This window comes from Natator depressus, chromosome 18 (assembly GCF_965152275.1).
Source record: "Natator depressus isolate rNatDep1 chromosome 18, rNatDep2.hap1, whole genome shotgun sequence".
Classification (NCBI taxonomy): domain Eukaryota; kingdom Metazoa; phylum Chordata; order Testudines; family Cheloniidae; genus Natator; species Natator depressus.
The window spans coordinates 22,079,620-22,097,661 of record NC_134251.1 but is presented as its reverse complement, the minus strand read 5'-3'; the positions used below and the strand labels follow the sequence as shown (position 1 = coordinate 22,097,661).

Below are 18,042 nucleotides of genomic sequence, written 5' to 3'. Positions count from 1 at the left end.
CCAGAGAGCTGGCTGTGCCTCCAGGGCTCGTGGCTGCAAGGATCCACCACTACAATGCTCAGCTGGGGCAGGCTCACCTCCCAGAGCCGATGGCCAGGCCACATACAGCCTGGCGTCGCCAGGCGCTGGCGGGACAGGAGGGGGCTGGGCACCAAAGCAAAGCCACTAACAAGAGCCCCAGGCCAGGCTGGAGGGTGAAGATGCAAGGGCCAGAGTCAGTGCACTGCTGGACGGCTGGAGGTCACCTGGGACTGGAGGCCCCAGGATGCGTGGAGAAAGTGAGTGACCTCCTTGGGATGCAGCCCTGCCCACCTGGGCCAGAGGGTGAGCGGGTGGCTGAGTCCTGGCCCCTTCACCGGGTGTCTGCAGGAGCACGGTTCCCCTGCAAGAGCCAGCGGCCAGTTGCTGACATGGGACACATGGGAGATGATAGGCAGAGGTCACACCCTAAATGAGGTTCTGCAGGGAGCTCACTGCTCCCCGAGTCCACACTGAGCTCCCTGCAGGTCCCCCCCACCCCATGCCGCCTTGCTGGGGCTCCCCCTGCGGCATCCTCATCGCCTGCTCTCGCCCCTGCCACATCGCTGGCACTCCCCTTGCACCTGCAGCACCCACTTCCCAGCCACGCCCCTGTGTTCTGAAGTGTGGTCCCTGCCCGAGGAATACCCCGCCCACGAGCTGCGTGGAGACTGTCAGTGCTGTCAGGAGCTCCGACTCTGGCTGAGATGTGCCAGGGCCCCGCAGCCCGGGGCCAGCCCCCTGCCACACAACCACACTTGGTTTGGTGGTTTGAGCGGGGGGCATGGGTCAGTGTTCACATCGTGCTCCCCGTCAGTGCCCAGCCTGGGCCCGCGAAGCTGCTGATCCAACCAACGGACCAAATTCGATGAGGACTCCTGGTCACATGCCACCTGAAGCTCAGAAGTGCCCTAGCTGGCATGCCCTCAGCTCAGCCTGAGTGAAGGCGTCCCGGTGCCAGCCGTGTGCTCAGAGCATGGCCACGGGGTTGGTTCTGTTCCCTGGGCCATGCTTTTTGGGGTGACCTGTTACAAAGTCGTTCACTGCCAAGGGACAGGACGGCTCCCTGATCTCCTGTTGCATGCCTTGGTAGAGCAACCTCTGGTAGGGAATGTGCTTGGGTGGGAGGGTGGAGCAGGGTAGAGGGGAGCAGGCTGCCCCAGTGCTGTGGTGGGGGGCCAGCTGCCCCGGTGACAGACCTGTGTACCGGCAGGCAGCAGCCCTCCCTGATCCCTGGGCGAGGAGGTGGGGTTTGGATCTTAGTTCCTGTGTGTGCCATTCATATGCGCCATGGGGTTTCCGCCAGCAAGCGGCTGGATGGGCAGGTGCCTTGGTGTGTCCGGCTTGTCCCGAAGGCTGGGAAATTCCAGCGGGGGCTGCTCCCCGTATGCTGCCTAGGTGTGGCTCTCCATCCTTTCTCTCACAGCCCTCGCAGCAGCTGACAAGCTGCTGGGCCAGGAGTGCTGTGGTCACGGGGGCGCCCTGGCCTGGCTGCCCCAGGGGCCATTCTAGAGCAAGAAAGGACAGAGCTCCCCTTCCTGCTGCGACTGCAGGCCCGGGCCTGCACCTCGCTCCCTGGGCGGCTCTTCTCCCTGCAGCAGAGGCTTCTCCTGTCAGGGCAGGTGTCCCTCCCCTGGCTAACAGGCTGATTGACAGGGTGTGGCTGTCAGAGGCAGCCCCGGCCCCTGCAGTTCATGCTCAGAACGGGTGGGTGCTTTCTGCGTGGGGTCGGGCTGTCGGTGAGACTTGCACTGTGGACCTGTGGCTGGATCATTTGCCCTTCAGGGCCTCCCTGGGCCTCTCCCATTCTGCCTCAGTGCTAAGGAGGGAGCCCTGGTCCCCAGAGGGGATCGTCTCCTGCGCTGCCTGGCCCTCTGCGTGGACTGGGCTGCCCCTGCCCCACACCGCTTGGCATGAAGGAAAAGCCCCTGAGCATCAGCATGGCCTTTGGCCGACTCATGGCTGGGAAGAGCTGGCCCCACCTGTGTTCTGGGAGTGAGAGGGACGTGGCCGTTGTGTCCGTGTGCCCCATGGACGTGGGCTGCCAGGTGAGTGCCCGGGGCGGCAGGCAGGCAGGGTGCTGATGTTCTGGGTATCTGCCTGGATTTCAGCAGAGTGTCCAGGGCTGCAGTGACCCCAGCGGAGAGCCAGACGCAGCAGCAGCAGGAACCCTGCCCTGTGCTCAGGGACTGCCAGGAGGGAGGGTGGGCTCCTGGGGACTCAGCACATCTGGGTTACTTAGTCTGTAAGGTCTTTGGGGCAGGATCTCTGTGTGTACAGCACCTGGTGCAAAGGAGTCCTGGGTCAGCCTTAGCCAAAACAAACAATTCTTCCTGGCTCTGCCCCGGGCTCGCTGTGACGTTGGGTGGCCCCTCAGCGCCCCAGCTGGGTTGTGGAGACACTCAGACGTTGTGGTGACGGGCACGTCTGCCCCAGGGGGAGGAAATGCAGCCAGCTGTCGTCAGGGACGGGCTCCCCTGGCACCCCAGAGCCCCTGCAGGAGCATGGCTGTGGAGCAGGGGCAGGGCTCTGCTGAGCGGTGCCCCTTGCTGGGCGTGTATTGGCCAGGCACACACCGGGCTGGCTGCAATGGCACGTATCGGGGTGAGCCGCCCCAATGGGCAGGGCCATAGCTTGAACGCTCCAAGCTGGGGGTTGGCCCATGTGCAGAACTCTGCCCTGGGTCTGCTGTCACAATTGCTGCTGTTGGAGGGGCTGATCCAGGGCTTGGCTGGGCCTGTGTCTGTGTGCGGGGAGATGGGAATGTGGCAGGGGCAGGCAGCAGGGCTTGTGCAGTTACCACAGCTGGGCAGCCGGGCCCCCGGAGTGAACTGGCCCCCACTTGCCGAGACGTTTGGCTGGATCGTGCCCCTGTGGCCTCCCAGCACCAGACATACCAGGGCTGGCCCGGCAGGGACGGCAGGCTGCTGGAAGCTGCAAGAAACCAGCAAAGGGGTGGGTGGACGGTGGCTTTGCAGGGAGAGTTGGAGGAGGATAGAGAAGCTTGTGTACTTGGGGGAGCTGCAGGTCTAGCTTAGGGAGGTGGCTGGGACTGGAAGGAGCCTGAAGTGCGCTGGGTTGATCTGAGCTGGCTGAGGCTTCGTGTCTGGCCACTCGCCTGGCCCTGTGTCTAACCCCTGGCCTGTGCTAGGGCTGGGAGCCTGCAGCCTGCCAGAGTGTTGCCATCTCCACTGTGCGTGCCCGGGAGTGACGGCGAGCTCTGGGTGTCTCCCTTGGGTCGGGAAGGCGGCTGGGAGTCTGGTGCCCCAGAGGGGTTCGCTGTCAGCTGTTGCTCTGCACTGCGTGGGGCTGTCACAGATGCAGGGAGCAGAGCCCTCTAGGGAGCTCAGCTCATGGCTGCCGTGGGGCTTTAGGGGACTGCAGAGCAGCCCCCCCATGCGCCACGCTGCTGGCTTTCCAGTGCTCCTCTGATGAGCAGAAAGCCAAGGCCAGGCTCCAGTCCCTGCCATGCCCAGAACCCTGCTCTGCAAGCGCTGCTGAGGTGCAGTGCCCCCCTTCCCAGGGAGTGTGGGTGCAGCGCCCAGTCTCCGCCCTGCTGAGAGCAGGGACCCAGTGAGGAGAGCCTACGACAGACTAGACCAGGGTGTTCACACAGCCAGCCAGCTGGAGCCACCTTCCCCACGTGCCCACTACCTTCGGGTGCCTGTTTGGAGCCCAGCTCCAGCCGCCTGGGGCCTGGTTCCAGAGGGCTGAGCACCTGCAGCTCCCCGGGCAGCCGTCGGGCATGCGGCACCTTCAGGCCCCCGGCAGCTTGAGTTGGGCTGCTCAGAACAGAGCTGCCAGAGGGTGATGAAAAGATGGCCCAGGGTCTGGACGAGTGTTTGACTCCTCGGACGTACCCCAGGAGCAGCCGGTGTGGGAGCAAACGCATGGAACAGACACAGCCCACCCGAGCACCACTGGGGGATGTGTGTGTGTGTGTGCACGTGGCCCCACACCCGTGCCCTCTGTGCACACACGCATGTGCCCCTGCCCGTGTGCGCGTAGGCTCCTGCGTGCTCTGCTGCTGAGCGAGGGAACCGGGAGCAGACAAGGGGAAAGAGGCCAGGTCTGTCTGGGCGCATGGGGTGTGCTCTGCGCAGGAGGCAGAGCGGCTGCCCGGGAAGGCCCCGCTGGCCACCCCAGTGAGGCATTCAAAGGGTCTGAAGGATGAGGAACCAGCTGAGCTTTCAGGGGTAGGGGGCCGATTTCCGGCTGAGCTCGCCCCTCTGTGTAGCCAGGTCCTGCAGCTGGGAGAGGAACCTGCTGGGGGCATTGGAAAGCCAGGCGGAGCTGGGCTCAGACATGGCTTGGCATGGGGAAGGGAGCCGGCTGAGGCTCCCGGGCCCTACCGGGGCTGGCCCCAGGCAGTTTCCTTGGGGATAATCTCTAGGAGTTGATAGCCAGGATGGAGCCTTGCTTGAGACAGACAAGCCCTGGCAGCTCTTTTCTGGCTAATGATTGCTCAGGGCTGGTCTGAGCTAACTCCAGCTTTGAGAGGCAGGCTGAGAATGCACTGGGGGGGTGGGATAAACAGGGGTTTCCTAGCACCTCTGTCCTATGCCTGCAGATGGCTGCAGGCCCTGGCTTTCCAGGAGGTGCCGGCCAGAGGAATGTCTCATTGCCGGGGCATCACGAACTCCCCACTCAGCAATGCAATCGCTCCTGACGACTGGAGGCTTTTTGCATACTGTTGACACAAGAGCAGCCCTCCCCCTCTCCCCACTCAGCCAGAGTCATGGGGCTGGGCATTCAGAGCTCCCTGGGCTGGCTCCCCCTCACCTGCTCTCTGGCCTGCATAGCTGCAGCTGCTGCTCTGGAAGGAACTCGGTGCCTTTGTCCTGCATGCGAGACCCTTGGGATGAGCGCAGGGTTGCTCCGGCCAAGGTGAGGCTGTGCAGCCCCTGGGCTGCTCGCTCCGTGTCCGAGGGGTCTCGGAGCTGTGAGGGGCTCGGAGGACCAAGCTTCGCACTGGCTGACTGCGCAGACCTGAGCCCATCTGCTCACCCATCCCTCGCTCTGCTTTGTGAGCGGTCTCGCTGCCCGCCTTGGAGGGCCAGTTCCACCCAGTCCTTTCCCACAGCCTCATGGCAGCAGAGCTCTGGGCCTGGCTTTCTTCTCTGGCCCGTTTCTCTGCCCGGTGGGTGACTGGATTCCTGGTAGCGAATGCAGCTCCCGCAGGCTCTGGTCAGATGTAGCCAGTGTCCCAGGGCGCTGGGCTGCAGCCACAGCCCCCTTCCCAGAGCCCTTGGGATCATGTCAGCCCTGCTTGGCAGGACGCCTGGCTGTCTTGGGGCTGGTGCCCGCACGCCTGGCCTTGGTGCAGGGCTCTGTGCACCGTCAGCCAGGGTGTCACTCAGGTGGCACCTGAGCCCCTGTGGCCATCCTGCTCCAAGACTAGCAAGACCCTGCTGTGGGTTGGGGAGGGATGGGGCAGCCCTGGGGGCTTTGTGCACTGCGCCCTCTTCCTGGCAGGCTGAGCTGCCGCCCGCCTCCTTCACCTGCTGCTGGAGGGTTACTGGCTCACCGAGGTGTGCAGAGGCCAGGCTGGTGGCTGGATGGGGCAGCTCTGGCCCCTGCCCGGGGCTGTTTGTGTGAGTTCTCCCCACTCTCAGCAGCCCCTAAGGTGTCTCTCTCTGGAATTCCAGGCCCCCGGGCGGAAGCGGAAGAACATGAACGAGTTTCTGGGTGATTCCAGCATCCCGGGCCAGGACCCCCTGCAGCACTTCAGCTGCTCCCTGCCCAGCAATGGAATCGATACGTGGAAGAATAGGGCCGCCAGTCGCTTCAGTGGCTTCTTTGGCTCCGGCGCTAGCACCGGCCCCTTCGGACGGGTATGTCAGCTGCTTGGCACTAGGCTTGGGCCTGTCCCTGCTGCCAGGGGCTCTTGGCTCCCAAATTTCTGCTGTTGAGTGGAATTAGGAGCAGCGCCCCCCCCCCCATAGTCTCTGCTGGCTGCCATCTGGGGCTGTTTGCCCAGGGAGGAATTCCTGGGCGCCAGGTTCTGCAGGGCAGAGCTGTGGGCTGTTGGGGGGATGGCGCTGACCGCCTGTGTCTGGGAGGGGCAGCATCATTCCAAGCTTCTGGCAGGTGTTGGCCTGTGTCCCCTGCCCGCTGGGCAAGGCCGGTCCATGCACTTTGCTGGGGCGCTGGGTTAGTTTGGGACAGGAGGTCAGAGGTTGCTGAAGTTGGCAGAAATGGGCCTAACCCCAGAGCTGGCGGCAGGCACATCCTGGACAAGCCACTTGGTGGGATTCTTTGGCTGCTCTCAGCCCAGCTAAGGAGACCTGTGCAGAGCCAGGAGCTGCCTGGGTTTGGAAAGGGGTGTGGTGGGGTGTGTTGGCTGCGGCAGAGCTCAGCAGATCAGCAGCAGGGTCCGGAGCCCACGAGGGGCTGCTGCCTGAGAGCTCGGTGCTGCTGCTGAGCCGGGGCACAGCTGGGGAGGGAGTGGCAACCTCCCGTCTGCCTCAGCTCTCCGTGCCCTTTGTCCTCTCTGTGGCCTTCAGCCCCAGGGCTGGATTGAGGCAGGCTCCCGCAGGTGCCCACTGTGAGTCACTCAGGCCTTCTGCAGGGGCCTGCCGCTGCACGCCAGCTGCCTGGCCTGGGGCTCCTTGCCGAGCATCCTGGCACGAGGCCCAGTGATGGCCAAAGGCCGGGAATCCCCTATGCTGGGGCCTCAGCCGCCTGCCCCATCCCGTTAGCCTCCTCTCCTGCCTGGCCGGGCGGGTGCTGTGCTCCAGGACGCTGGTGCAGGCCCTGCAGCCCCTCGGCGGGAGGGATTCTCCCAGCGGGAAGCTGGGTCTGTGAGCTCCTGAGCGGGCAGCGCTGGCAATGGGAGAGGGACCCTCCGAGTGGAAGCAACCCCCTCGCCCACCGCTGTGCGCTCTTAGCCAGCTGTGCTCCCTTCCGCTAGGAGATGGATAAGATGGAGCAGCTGGAGAGCAAGCTGCACAGCTATAGCGTCTTCGGCCTCCCCAAGCTCCCCCAGCAGCTCCGCTTTGACCAGGACTCCTGGGAGGAAGAGGAGGACGACACCAGCCTGGGCCTGGAAGACAGCTGGCAGGAGATCATCGAGGGCACGGAGGTAATGCTGGGCGTGTGTCGGGAGGGGGCTCTGGCTGGTGCAGAACATCCCAGCAGGGTGCTGGGGTCCTGGGGTGAGATTTCCCAAAAGGCTGGGCTAGAGCAACTCTCCTCCAGCCACACTGCTCCTGTTCCCTGCCACGGGCTGCTGGCCGGGGCCCACTGCACCTGTTCCCCCAGGTGGCCAGGCAGGAGGGAGCTAGACCTTCCCCCAAACACATTTCAGTGCCTTGGCCTCTTTCCCCCTTCTGGGATGTTGCCCTGTGGGACTGGGATTCTGCTGGGCCCATGAGACAGGGCCTCTCCTCGCGTCCTGGCTGGGGGAGGCGCTAGGCTCCTCGTGCGCGGGAGACGATTGCAGGCAGGAGGCTCGCTCCCTGTCCATCCTGCTCTCGGTGGGAACATCGCACTGTTGAGGGGTCTCAGCACCCCGGCCCCCGCAGCCCCATGGTGCTGACCCTTCTGCCCTTCGCCAGGCCCTGACACGCCGGCAGTGCCACCAGCAGGAGGCCATCTGGGAGCTGCTGCAAACAGAAGCCACCTACATCCGGAAGCTGAAAGTGATCACAGACGTGAGTCTCCCCTGCCCGCCTCGTGGCCCTGGGAATGGGCAGAGCCAGGCTCCTGCCAAGCCATTGTGGGGGGCACGACAGGTGTTAGGCCAGTGACTCCTGGAGGCCAGGAGACTGTGACGTGCCCTTCCGGGGGCAGAGGGCTGAGCCAGGGCAGCTTTCACTGGCTCCGTCTCTGCCAGGAGCAGTTAGTTTATTCTGTACGCTGCGCTCACCAGTGCAGCATCCAAGAGCCCCTGGCTGGCTGGTCTCAGCTGTGCCCAGCCATTGGCTCGCAGCCACAGCCTGGAGCTGGGCTGGGTCGGACTGGTGTCCATCACGGCCTGCACATCATGCAGCCTCCGGCCCCCAGTAGGGAGGGACACCCCCTTCCAGGGCTGCGGCCTGTTGAGATCCTCCCCTGCTGGTGGCCCGGTGGGGCATGGGCGTGCGCAGTGGGAGGGTCGGATGTGCCGGCTCTGCACTGCCTGCTCTCTGTTCTCTTTGCAGCTCTTCCTCTGCTGCCTGCTGAACCTGCAGGAGTCAGGGCTGCTGGGTGAGGTAAGGGCCCAGCTACCCCCGGGGCTCGGGGGCAGCAAGTCCATCATCGCCTGCAGGGTCCTCGCAGGCATAAGCCAGTCCCAGCCTCTGCCCCTCGCTCTGGGCCAGCGAGGGGCCCTGGGCTGCCGCGCCCCGCACTGAGAGGAGCTCCCCGGCCCCCAAACAGCCCGGCCCCACGGTGGGAGGAGCTCCCCGGCCCCCAAACGGCCCCGCCCTGCACTGGGAGGAGCTCTCTGGGCGGCCCCGCCCTGCACTGGGAGGAGCTCTCTGGACAGCCCCACCCCGCGCTGGGAGGAGCTCTCTGGGTGGCTCCGCCCCACACTGGGAGGAGCTCTCTGGGCAGCCCCGCCCCACGCTGGGAGGAGCTCTGTGGGCGGCCCCGCCCTGCGCTGGGAGGAGCTCTCTGGGTGGCCCCGCCCTGCTGTCGGACTGGGGCTGACATGGAGCCCTAGGGTGGAAGGTGTCGTGTGGTGAGGTTGGGAGCTTGCAGCAGAGACACAGGGACTCCCCCGCCCGTTAATGGGAGGAATTGGCCCTCTGGACCCTGAACCAGCAGCTCTGCTCGAGCTAATGGACGGTCCTTGAGCTGCGCGGTGGCCTGGCCTCACACCCACCGCAGGGCGTGTGGCGACGGTGTGCCCGGTGCCTCCTGCAGCGAGCCCGTCTCCCCGGGGCAGGGCAACGCGGGCTGTGCCGCTCTGGGCAGCTGTCCTGGAGGCCCAGGAGCAGGGGATCCCAGTGCTGCATGGGGATCCCAGCCACTCAGTCTGGCAAACCCTGCCCCTGACTGTCCTGCCAGGGCTGAACCGCCAGGGCGTCACCAGAGCCCGACTGCCCCCCTTGCTGTGCTTACAGGTGGAAGCTGAGCGTCTGTTCAGCAACATCCAGGAGATTATCCAGCTGCACCGTGCCCTGTGGGGCAGCGTCATGGCCCCCGTCCTGGAGAAGGCCAGGAAAACCAAGGCGCTGCTGGACCCTGTGGACTTCCTGAAGGGATTCAAAATGGTGGGTGTGAGGCCCCAGGTGCCGCTCACTCTGCCATGGTTGTGCCTGGCGGGGAGGCGCCCTGGGCTCTGACGGGCGCTCTGGTTTGCCTTGCAGTTTGGCTCCCTCTTCAAGCCCTACATCCACTACTGCATGGAGGAGGAGGCCTGCCTGGAGTACATGCGCACGCTGCTGCGGGACAGCGACCTCTTCCGGGCCTACGTGACGGTAAGGCCTGGAGCCGGGCGCACGGGTGCCGGCGCGCGCCGCCCCCGAGTCGCTAACACGCCCCCGTCTCTGCTTCCAGTGGGCAGAGAAGCACAAGCAGTGCAACCGCCTGAAGCTCAGCGACATGCTGGTGAAGCCGCACCAGCGCCTCACCAAGTACCCGCTGCTGCTCAAGTCGGTGCTGAAGAAAACGGACGACCCTTGCACCCGGGACGCTGTCATCACCATGGTAACCTGCCAGGGAGTGCGGGCGGATGGGCCATGCCTCCCCGGGTAGACGGCTGCCGGCCGAGTCAGCGGCAGAGGGCGTGCAGCCTGCGTCCCTGCCGTGCCTTGGTGCTGGCCGCGGGCTCCCGTGCGCCCTTTCCCCAGGGCCGGGGCGACCGGTGCCCAGCAAGCAGCCGTGTCCCCAGTCTGCAGCCAGTGCTGACTGTGCCTGGCAGGGTCACCCAGACTCTGCCTCCTGCCTCCGCAGGCTCCTTGCCAAGCCTGCTGGACCAGGGCGTGGGGCACGGGGCCTGGGGCAGGGCTCCTCATCACGCCTGCTGCGCCAGGGGCTGCCAGCCACCAGTTTCCCCTATGCGCCTCTGACCGCTCCCCTTGTGGCAGATCAATTCCGTGGAGCGGTTTATCAATCACGTGAACTCGCGGATGCGCCAGCGGCAGGAGCAGCAGAGGCTGGTGGCCATCCTCAGCCGGATTGACTCCTACGAGGTGGTGGACAGCAGCACGGAGGAGGTGGATAAGGTATGGACTGTGGTGGCAGGGGGCGTGCAAGCCGGGCTGGCCCCTGCCCCATGACCCCTGACTGCGTCCTTTCTCTCTTGTTGGCAGCTCCTGAAGGAGTTCCTGCGCCTGGACCTGACGGCCCCCATCCTGGGCACCTCCCCCGAGGACACGCGGCAGCTCCTCCTGGAGGGGAGCTTGAAAATGAAGGAAGGTAAAGACAGCAAGGTGAGCAGTGCGGCCAGAGCAGAGCTCCCAAGCAGCCCCCGGGACCGGCCTGGCAGTTACCTCAGCCAGGGCTTCCTTTGCCTGATGAGCTGGGGGTGGAGGGTGCAGCAGGCGTCCGTCCTCGCCCCGCAGCTGGCTGGCCTTGGGAACCAGCTCCTGTGGGCATGGCTTGGTAACATGACTTCCAGGGTCTCACCTGCCCCCCTGCCCCAGAGCCTGGCTGCTCAGCAGGATCCCATGAGCCCTGTGCTGTTGCCTTCTCCAGATGGACGTTTACTGCTTCCTCTTCACGGACCTGTTCCTCATCACCAAGCCGGTGAAGAAGGCTGAGCGCACCAAGGTCATCCGGCAGCCCCTGCTCGTGGACAAGATTGTCTGCCGGGAGCTCAAGGACCCCGGTGAGCTTGCGGGGCTGGGATCCAAGAGCCGGGCCTTGGCTGTGTAGCTCCCCTGGGCTCCTCTCCTCAGAGCGTCTCCCGTAGCCCCTCGCAGCCCCTCCGAGCTGGAGGAGCTTCCTCTCTCTCTCTTTCCCCCTGTCCTGCCAGCCTGTGGGCAGGAGACTGAATCCCGCTCCCTGCTGGCAGACTGAGGCGGCCAGGGCACAGGGCTCTCCCTCCATTCCCACAGGGACTGACCCCCTAGTGCTCCCAGCCCCAGGAACCCCAGGGCTGGGAGTGTGGGGAGCAAATGGCTCGGCTCCTGCCCTTCGTGTCTGGGCTGTTACAGCCTCTGCACCCTGCCCTCCTGCAGTGCGACAGCACCGTCGCCCCCGGGGCTCTGGCGCGGACAGAGGCTGCAGCGTGATTTGTCCCTGGGGCCTGGGCACTAGGCCCCTTCTGACTACGCATGGCCGAACCCTGAGCCCCTGCTCACTCTGCTGCTCTGGTGCCTTCCCGGCCTTGTCCCGAGAGCTGGCGTGTCTCCTTGCTTCCCCGTGCTGGGCACTCACCGTGTCTGCGGTAACTCGCCCGGGCCGGTGGGAGGTGCCTTTGCTCATGTTTGGTTGCTGCCTCCTGTCCCCCTTGCAGGCTCCTTCCTCCTGATCTATCTCAACGAGCTGCGCAGCGCCGTGGGAGCCTACACCTTCCAGGCCAGCGGGCAGTCCCTGTGCCGTGGCTGGATCGAGGCACTGTACAATGCACAGGTGATTCAGGAGCAAACACTTGCATTCCAGGCAAAGCACCTTTCCGCCAGGCCTTGGGATCCACAGTGCCAGTGCTGAGCCGCTGCAGCATCCCCGATCTGAGAGGCGGTGGGCGTTTCATCTAGTGCCGGCACCAGCCTGGGGTTTCCAACACCAGCTCAGAGCACGTGCCCTTCTCTGAGAGGGGGCCAGACAAGGAAATGGAGACGCAGCCAAGGCCTGCCCTGTGCACTCCTAGCTCTGCCAGCAGCAGGCAGACCTGCAGAGAGACTGGGTGCACACAGGGACACAGGCAGCCCGACCACTGCCCGAGGTGTCACCTCTCTCCCCCCAGGGTGACCTTGTCCCCAGGAGCATTTGAAGCACAGTCACTCCCAGGCGTTGGTTATCTCGCTGTGATCTCTCCGCTTTCGGCAGCGGAGACAGCCTCGGACAGTGCACACTCCCCCTGGAAGGGCCAGTGCCACAAGCTGTCATGCCCTGCAGTGAATCTCCCTCCTTTGGCAGCCCCGGGGAGGGGAACGGTAATGGCAGTGCTGCGTCTCTGCTCCACAGCCAGCGGACCCATGTGGGCAGGGGCAGCATGTCTCAGGCTGTGTGCAGGCTGCTGGGAACCGGGCCCCTGCCGGGGCAGTCCCGGTGAGCACACAGCCCCTGAGCGGTGTGGAGCCCCTGGTCTAGGATGGGGATCGGCGCCCCAGCTGGGGCCGGCCGTGTTCTCCCGTTCCTACGCTGTGTCCTGCCCCTTCCCCACAGAACCTCCTGCAGCAGCTGCGTCTCCAGGAGCAGCAGCGTAGCCAAGGGCAGCATCTGCAGAGCCTGGAGGAGGGAGAGGACGGGGAGAGTGGGGCCTCGGCAGCCAGCTCGCCCACCATCCTGCGCAGGAGCAGCAACAGCCTGGACTCCCAACGATGGTACAACCCCCCCCGCCCCCCCCATCAGAGCTCAGGGGCCACTCGCAGTGCGGGCCAGGGGAGACTGTCCAGCCGGGAAATGCGGCATGCCAGGTGCTGCACGGCCCTGCAGGAGAAGCCTGGCACCTCGTGCCATCATGGCCCCAAGCACTCATCACGCCCAGTGCTGGCTGCTCCCCTCGCTCCTGCCCCGCCCCAGTGTGCCGCAGCCTGGAGCCAGCCGTCCCTCCCAGCCCCCATCCCTGGCTGACTCTCCCCTTGCTCTTGCAGCCCCTCCGGCGGCTCCACGGAGACCATCTCGGTGGTGGTGGTGGATGCCAGCGAGGAGCGCTCCTTCCCGGACTTGGAAGTGGGGCCGTTCAGCTCGCAGTCGGACGAGACCTCCATCAGCACCACTGCGTCGTCCACCACCCCCACCCGGGAGCTGCTGGAGGAGGGCGGGGAGGTTGCAGAGACACGGGCACCCCTCAGCTCTACTTGTCTGACGCCGGATCCCAGCGGCTGCAGGTCGGCGTCCATCGACAGTGCCTACGGCACCCTCTCCCCCACCTCCATCCAGGAGCTTGCTGAGGCGCAGCAGCTGGCGCCAGGGGCGGAGGATAGGGGGCCCCCGCAGGCGCAGCGTGCCCCCTCGCCCAAGCTGCGCCGCAGGACGCCCGTGCAGCTCCTGCCCTGCAAGGGGAAAGCGCTCAAGTCCAAGTCGGAGGCCAGCCTGCTGCAGCTGATCCCAGCCTCGCCCCTCCTTGCCCAGAGCAAGAGCCTCTGCGACCTCTTCACGGCTCCGGGCCCGGCCACGTTCCTGGCAGGCCCCAGCCAAGGGCGTGCACGGCGCGAGGCCCCGGCTGGCTGCCAGAGGACTAGCAGGGCGGGCGCCCGGAGCCAGGGTGGCCGGTCGGACTGCCGAAGCCTGGGCCTGAGCACCTGCAGCAGCAGCAGCGGGGGCTCCTCGTCAGAGCTCTCCGAGCCCGAGGAGCTGGCGTGCGCCAAGGGCTTTGCTTGCCCAGCCGAGAGCAGCGACGCCTCCCCCGCGGAGCCTGGGCAGGACGCTCCCCCAGCAGGGCCTGAGGGGGCTCCCGAGTGCTGCCAGGAGCTGCCCCTTGCGCACCGGACACTGTCAGACCCGCAGGCGGCCCAGCACCGCAAGCTGACACTGGCTCAGCTGTACAGGATCAGGACCACTTTGCTCCTCAACTCCACGCTGACCGCCTCGTGAGTGTCACGGGGCTCGCTTGGGCTAGCCGGGGTGGGCATGTGGGGGGAGCCCATGGGCCTCTTTGCACAGTCACAAGGACGCTTGCTGGGCCGCAGCCAGCTGGCGCCAGCAGCCCCAGGGGCTGGGCCATTGCAGATCTCCCTCACCCACGTGGCAGGGCACATGCATGGGGCAAAGTCTGGCTTTTCCCGTCAATCTCCTTCCCTGAGTGGCAGCCCCGTGGCTCAGCGGTGGGGGGAGGTGCCCTGGGGCTGTGTGTGCTCCCGAGAGCAGCCGGCTAAGAGTGCCTCTGTTTGCCTGTCTCTTGCAGGGAGGTCTGAGAGCTGCAGGGGCTCCAGGAGAGGAGCAGGGCTGCCAGTTCCGCCAACCCCCAACGATGGAGCATGAGCGCCCAGGGCGCTGGGAGATGTTAGGCTGCAGGCCCCAAAAGCAGCGGCCAGGAGCGTGTCAAGGCTGCGTGTGGATGGGAGAGAGACAGGGCACAGGTGTATGGACATAGGGTGTGCGTGCGCCGGTGCATGTCTCTGTGGGGAGTGTGCACATGTACACGTGTGTGCGGGGAGTGTGCACATGTACACGTGTGTGGGTGCGCGTGTGGGGAGTGTGTGTGTGTGGGGAGTGCATGCGAGTGTGCGTGTGTGGGGAGTGTGCACATGCACACGTGTGTGTGGGTGCGCGTGTGGGGAGTGCGTGTGTGTGTGGAGTGTGTGTGTGCACGTGTGCGGAGTGTGCACATGTACACGTGTGGGTGCGCGTGTGGGGAGTATGTACGTGTGTGTGCGTCTGTGGGAGTGTGGCGTGCCTGGGGACAGACTCCATGGAGCCGTGGCCTGGGTTCCTCCCTGAAGGTGGACGCGCTTGGGCTGGCCAGGGAGCCCTTCCTAGGACCGGGGCTGGCCGGGAGCTGCTCCTTTGCACTTTGAATCCCGGGAGCCGGCTGCATTGGAGCCCCTGCAGCCACGCCTGAGAACTCTGGAGCCGAAGTTGGGCAGAGGGCGCCCCCTACAGGACCTCTGCTTCTCAGACGTCGGTCGCTGTAGCCCAGCCCCACACTGCTGGCCTGGGCGGTGCTCGGAGAGTTCCTGACAGTCAGTGAGCAGGGACCAATGCTACCACCTCACCCTTGGAGCGCCCCTGGTCCAGAGGGCTCTGCTGGGCTTCCGAACTCGCCTGTCCTACCACAGGCCTGCGGCCAGCTCCGAACTCACAACCCCACACCCCAGGGTCTGGCAGCTCAGGCTGGGGCTTGTGAGCTAGGTGTGACTGCAGCCTTCCATGCACCGCTGGCCTGTTGCAATGGGGGAGACACACAAGCCACGTTGCATCAGGTTCAGCAAAAGCCAAACACTACAGCAAAGACTGGGACCTCCCGCCTGCTGGGACCCCATCGTCGAGCTTCCCACTTCTCTGTGAACCGTCTCTGCAGAGAGCTGTTTGTCGCAAGGGCTGCAGGGTGAAACCTGCCCAGGAGCAGGAGCAGGGGGTTCGGAGTGCACTTTATTTGTGGTAAGCTGCATTTCCTGCAGCGGCACATGGCACCTACAGCTGGAAGGGAAGGGGCAGAGGGGAATAGCCAGAACTTTTCCCCTTCCTCTAAGCTCACATGCCATTGCGGCCTGCGGCCTGGGCACCCTGGGAGCTCTCCCGAGGATGGCAGCTGTGTCCCGAAGGGGGTTGTGCTGCAGGAGCCAGAAGCAAAAGCCCCTTTAAATTCCAGTACTGCAGCAAGGAGCCAGACCAGGGCAGCCCCTGCCCACCGCCAGCCACCACGGCTGCTCTGTCGGCTCCCTGCTGGGGTGAGTTGCTTCTTCCTGCATGACTAAAGCCCCCGAAATGTGGTTTTCCACTGAGGATAACGCCCTGGGGGGCTGCGTTGTCACCGAGGCAGTGGGCTGGGTATCTCAGGCACTGGCTCCAGGAAGTGGCGATGGGCTTACTGAGGAAGGGATCCAAACGTTGGCAGTGGGTGAAGAGGGAGGAGAGCTACAGTGAGAGGCACTGGCAGCGGGGTGCTGCCATGGACACTGTGTCCTGCTGGCCATGGGCGTGGCAAGGTCACAGGGGCTAGGAAGGTGGAGGAAACCGGGGGGGCAGGCCGGGGAGTGGGGGTGATGTCAGACTGGGGAGGGGCATGGCTGGACCTATCAGCACCACACCTCCCAGCTCCAGCTGTCTGGGCTCCCGGCCTCACCTTTCGCGGGAAGGAAAGGCGGGGCAGTGGTGCTGGGGGCTGGGCCGCAGGGTCCCTCTCCTGCTGGCTGCCCTGCTCGGCTGAGGGTGCGCTGCTCCTGCAGGGGTGCGGCTGGGGGCTCCCCACCTCCTGGGGGGCTGGGTCCTCCGGGCAGCTGGTGGCTTACAGGGAATCCTGGGCAGGCAGCCAGGCCAGGAAGGGCTGTGTATGGAGTGGCTAGCATGGAGGTGTGTGGGAGAGACCAAAGGAGCCTGTGGGGAGCGGGGGGCCACGGAGGACCCTATGCTGGCTAGTGTTCCCACAGGTGGGAAGGGAGCGTTGGACCTGCCACTCTCCCACACTGGTCAGTGCACACTGTGCTGGGGAGGGGGCAGTGCCATGGGGGCCTTGCGTAGGCCTCACTCAGACCCCTGCCTCGGGGCAACGCTTTGGCCACCAGAGCTGGTCTCTGGAGCAGCAGCAGGAGGCTTGTGCAGCGAGCACCCAGTGGCAATAAGCTCTTACCCCAACGCTTCCCACTGCAGCCCCAGGGAGGGGGACCACTTTTCCTTCCTGGCTGGGCTCCCTGCACTAAGCCTAGGCCCTCGGCAGCTGGGGCCAGTACTGGCTGGATGGCAGAGGGCAGGGCACTGCTGGCCTCGGTGGAGTTCATTACACTTGGCTGCCAGCAGGCTGTGGAGGCTGCTGCAGAACGGCAGCAGAGAGTGGGAAGGGACACGGCGGCTGGGTGGCAGATTCCTCTGCCCGGTCGTTCCCAGCCCCGCGGGCAGGCACGCTCACCCATGGATGTGTGTATATAAAGTTGCATATTTATTAAGCTTGGTGTTGATTTTCTGAAGCTGCGTCCTGGCTGGTTTGCGGCAGGGAAGCAGCGTTGCCTCTCCTTTTCCTCCCTGCCACTTGTAGCTGAATGGCTGGGCCCCGGGCTGCCCTGGGGGGTGCAAAGCAGGAGTCCTCTCTTGGCTCTGGGGCTAGTCCATCTTGTCCGTTGAACATTATCCCTGCGCTGTGCTGTCCCATCCTGCCGCCACTGCCTCCCAGGTGAACCATTAAAGACGGTGCGTGTGCGCTCAGTTGTTGTTTGTCCTTTAACAAGGGTGCGGGTGCGGTGGGGGCCCTGCAGCTGCTGGCTGGCAGTTGCTTGGGTGGCTGGCTGTGTTCTGGGGCCATGCAAAACACTGCACTGCCGCAGTCCAGCTCAGAGCAGCTGACCTGGCCCCCCGGGAAACCAGAGCAGCCATCGCATATGCCCTCCAGCCCTGCCCCTTACACGGGGTGAGGTGCAGAGCCTTGTTCCAGCCCCGTACCCTCCACAGGTCAGAGGGGTGAGAAATCTTGGCATGGCTGGAATCCAGCCCCTGCTATTTCGGGCACGCCGGCTCCAGAGCACCAGGCATTGAGCTGCCTGGGTCCCGTGAATGCTGGGAGGTGGCAGAGCTGGGGTTAGGCACCATGGGGCAGGCCCCAGCCTGGGGGTCCAGTTCCAGCCGTTCTCCCATGAGCCTTTGTGCTTTTCCATGGCGCTAGGCCCAAGGAGCAGAAGCTGGTGTAGGGGTGGCGTGTGGCTAGTGCCAGCTTGGCCTGCAGTGCGGGGGGTCAGCCTCGCTCACCTGCTGCGGGAGAACACCGCCCACGGCTCTGCTCCAGGTGCCGGCCACAGGGGTGGTTTGACTTCTATACTTGGGGGCGGGGCAGCAGCACCAGGCAGGTCAATTGGGCCATGCGTGTGTGTGGGGGGGGATTCCATGCCTGCCCAAGGCTTGCAGTTTTGGGGGGCAATGCCCCTGCCCCCCAAACTATACCCATGGTGCCAGCGTCCCTGGCAAGAGGCTAGGGCATGAACCCTCGGCTGCTTCTCTGCAGCCCTGCGCGGGAGCACGGGGCCAGGGCTCTGGGCTGATGGACTATGAGACGAGGCAGGCTGATAAAACTGCCAGGTTCTCTTGAGTTTTAGAGTCTCCCCCTTCCCTGGCTCCATGGCAGCACGAGCCCCTTGCTGGGGCAGTGGCAGGGCAGCTGTGGTTGTGCTGGCCTGGGGGGTTTAATGGCTCCCTGGGAAAACTCCCAGCCCTCGTGTGAGGCCCCATCCCCCACCTGAAATTTGGGGTTTCAACTCAACCCCTTTTTGTGACATGTGCCTGCATTCCACAGAAAGCTCCAAGTTTCCAGCCAAAAATGGGGACCAGAGCCCTCCCTGGCCA

General features: G+C 65.1%; 1 protein-coding gene across 5 annotated transcripts in view; it reads left to right on the top strand.

The window, feature by feature from the left end:
* The window catches only part of PLEKHG5 (pleckstrin homology and RhoGEF domain containing G5), a 120,154-nt gene extending 104,431 nt beyond the window's left edge, over positions 1-15,723 (top strand). For all 5 annotated transcript variants that reach the window (XM_074975255.1, XM_074975259.1, XM_074975257.1 and 2 more), the window contains 14 exons: positions 5,667-5,852; positions 6,932-7,102; positions 7,578-7,673; positions 8,163-8,213; positions 9,069-9,218; positions 9,315-9,425; positions 9,505-9,654; positions 10,035-10,172; positions 10,260-10,379; positions 10,645-10,777; positions 11,408-11,523; positions 12,280-12,437; positions 12,708-13,646; positions 13,961-15,723. In XM_074975255.1, the coding sequence (XP_074831356.1) occupies positions 5,667-5,852; positions 6,932-7,102; positions 7,578-7,673; positions 8,163-8,213; positions 9,069-9,218; positions 9,315-9,425; positions 9,505-9,654; positions 10,035-10,172; positions 10,260-10,379; positions 10,645-10,777; positions 11,408-11,523; positions 12,280-12,437; positions 12,708-13,646; positions 13,961-13,970 (2,529 nt within the window). In that variant the 3' untranslated portion in view covers positions 13,971-15,723. The remainder of the gene's footprint in view (positions 1-5,666; positions 5,853-6,931; positions 7,103-7,577; positions 7,674-8,162; positions 8,214-9,068; positions 9,219-9,314; positions 9,426-9,504; positions 9,655-10,034; positions 10,173-10,259; positions 10,380-10,644; positions 10,778-11,407; positions 11,524-12,279; positions 12,438-12,707; positions 13,647-13,960) is intronic.
* The last annotated feature ends 2,319 nt before the right edge of the window (positions 15,724-18,042 follow it).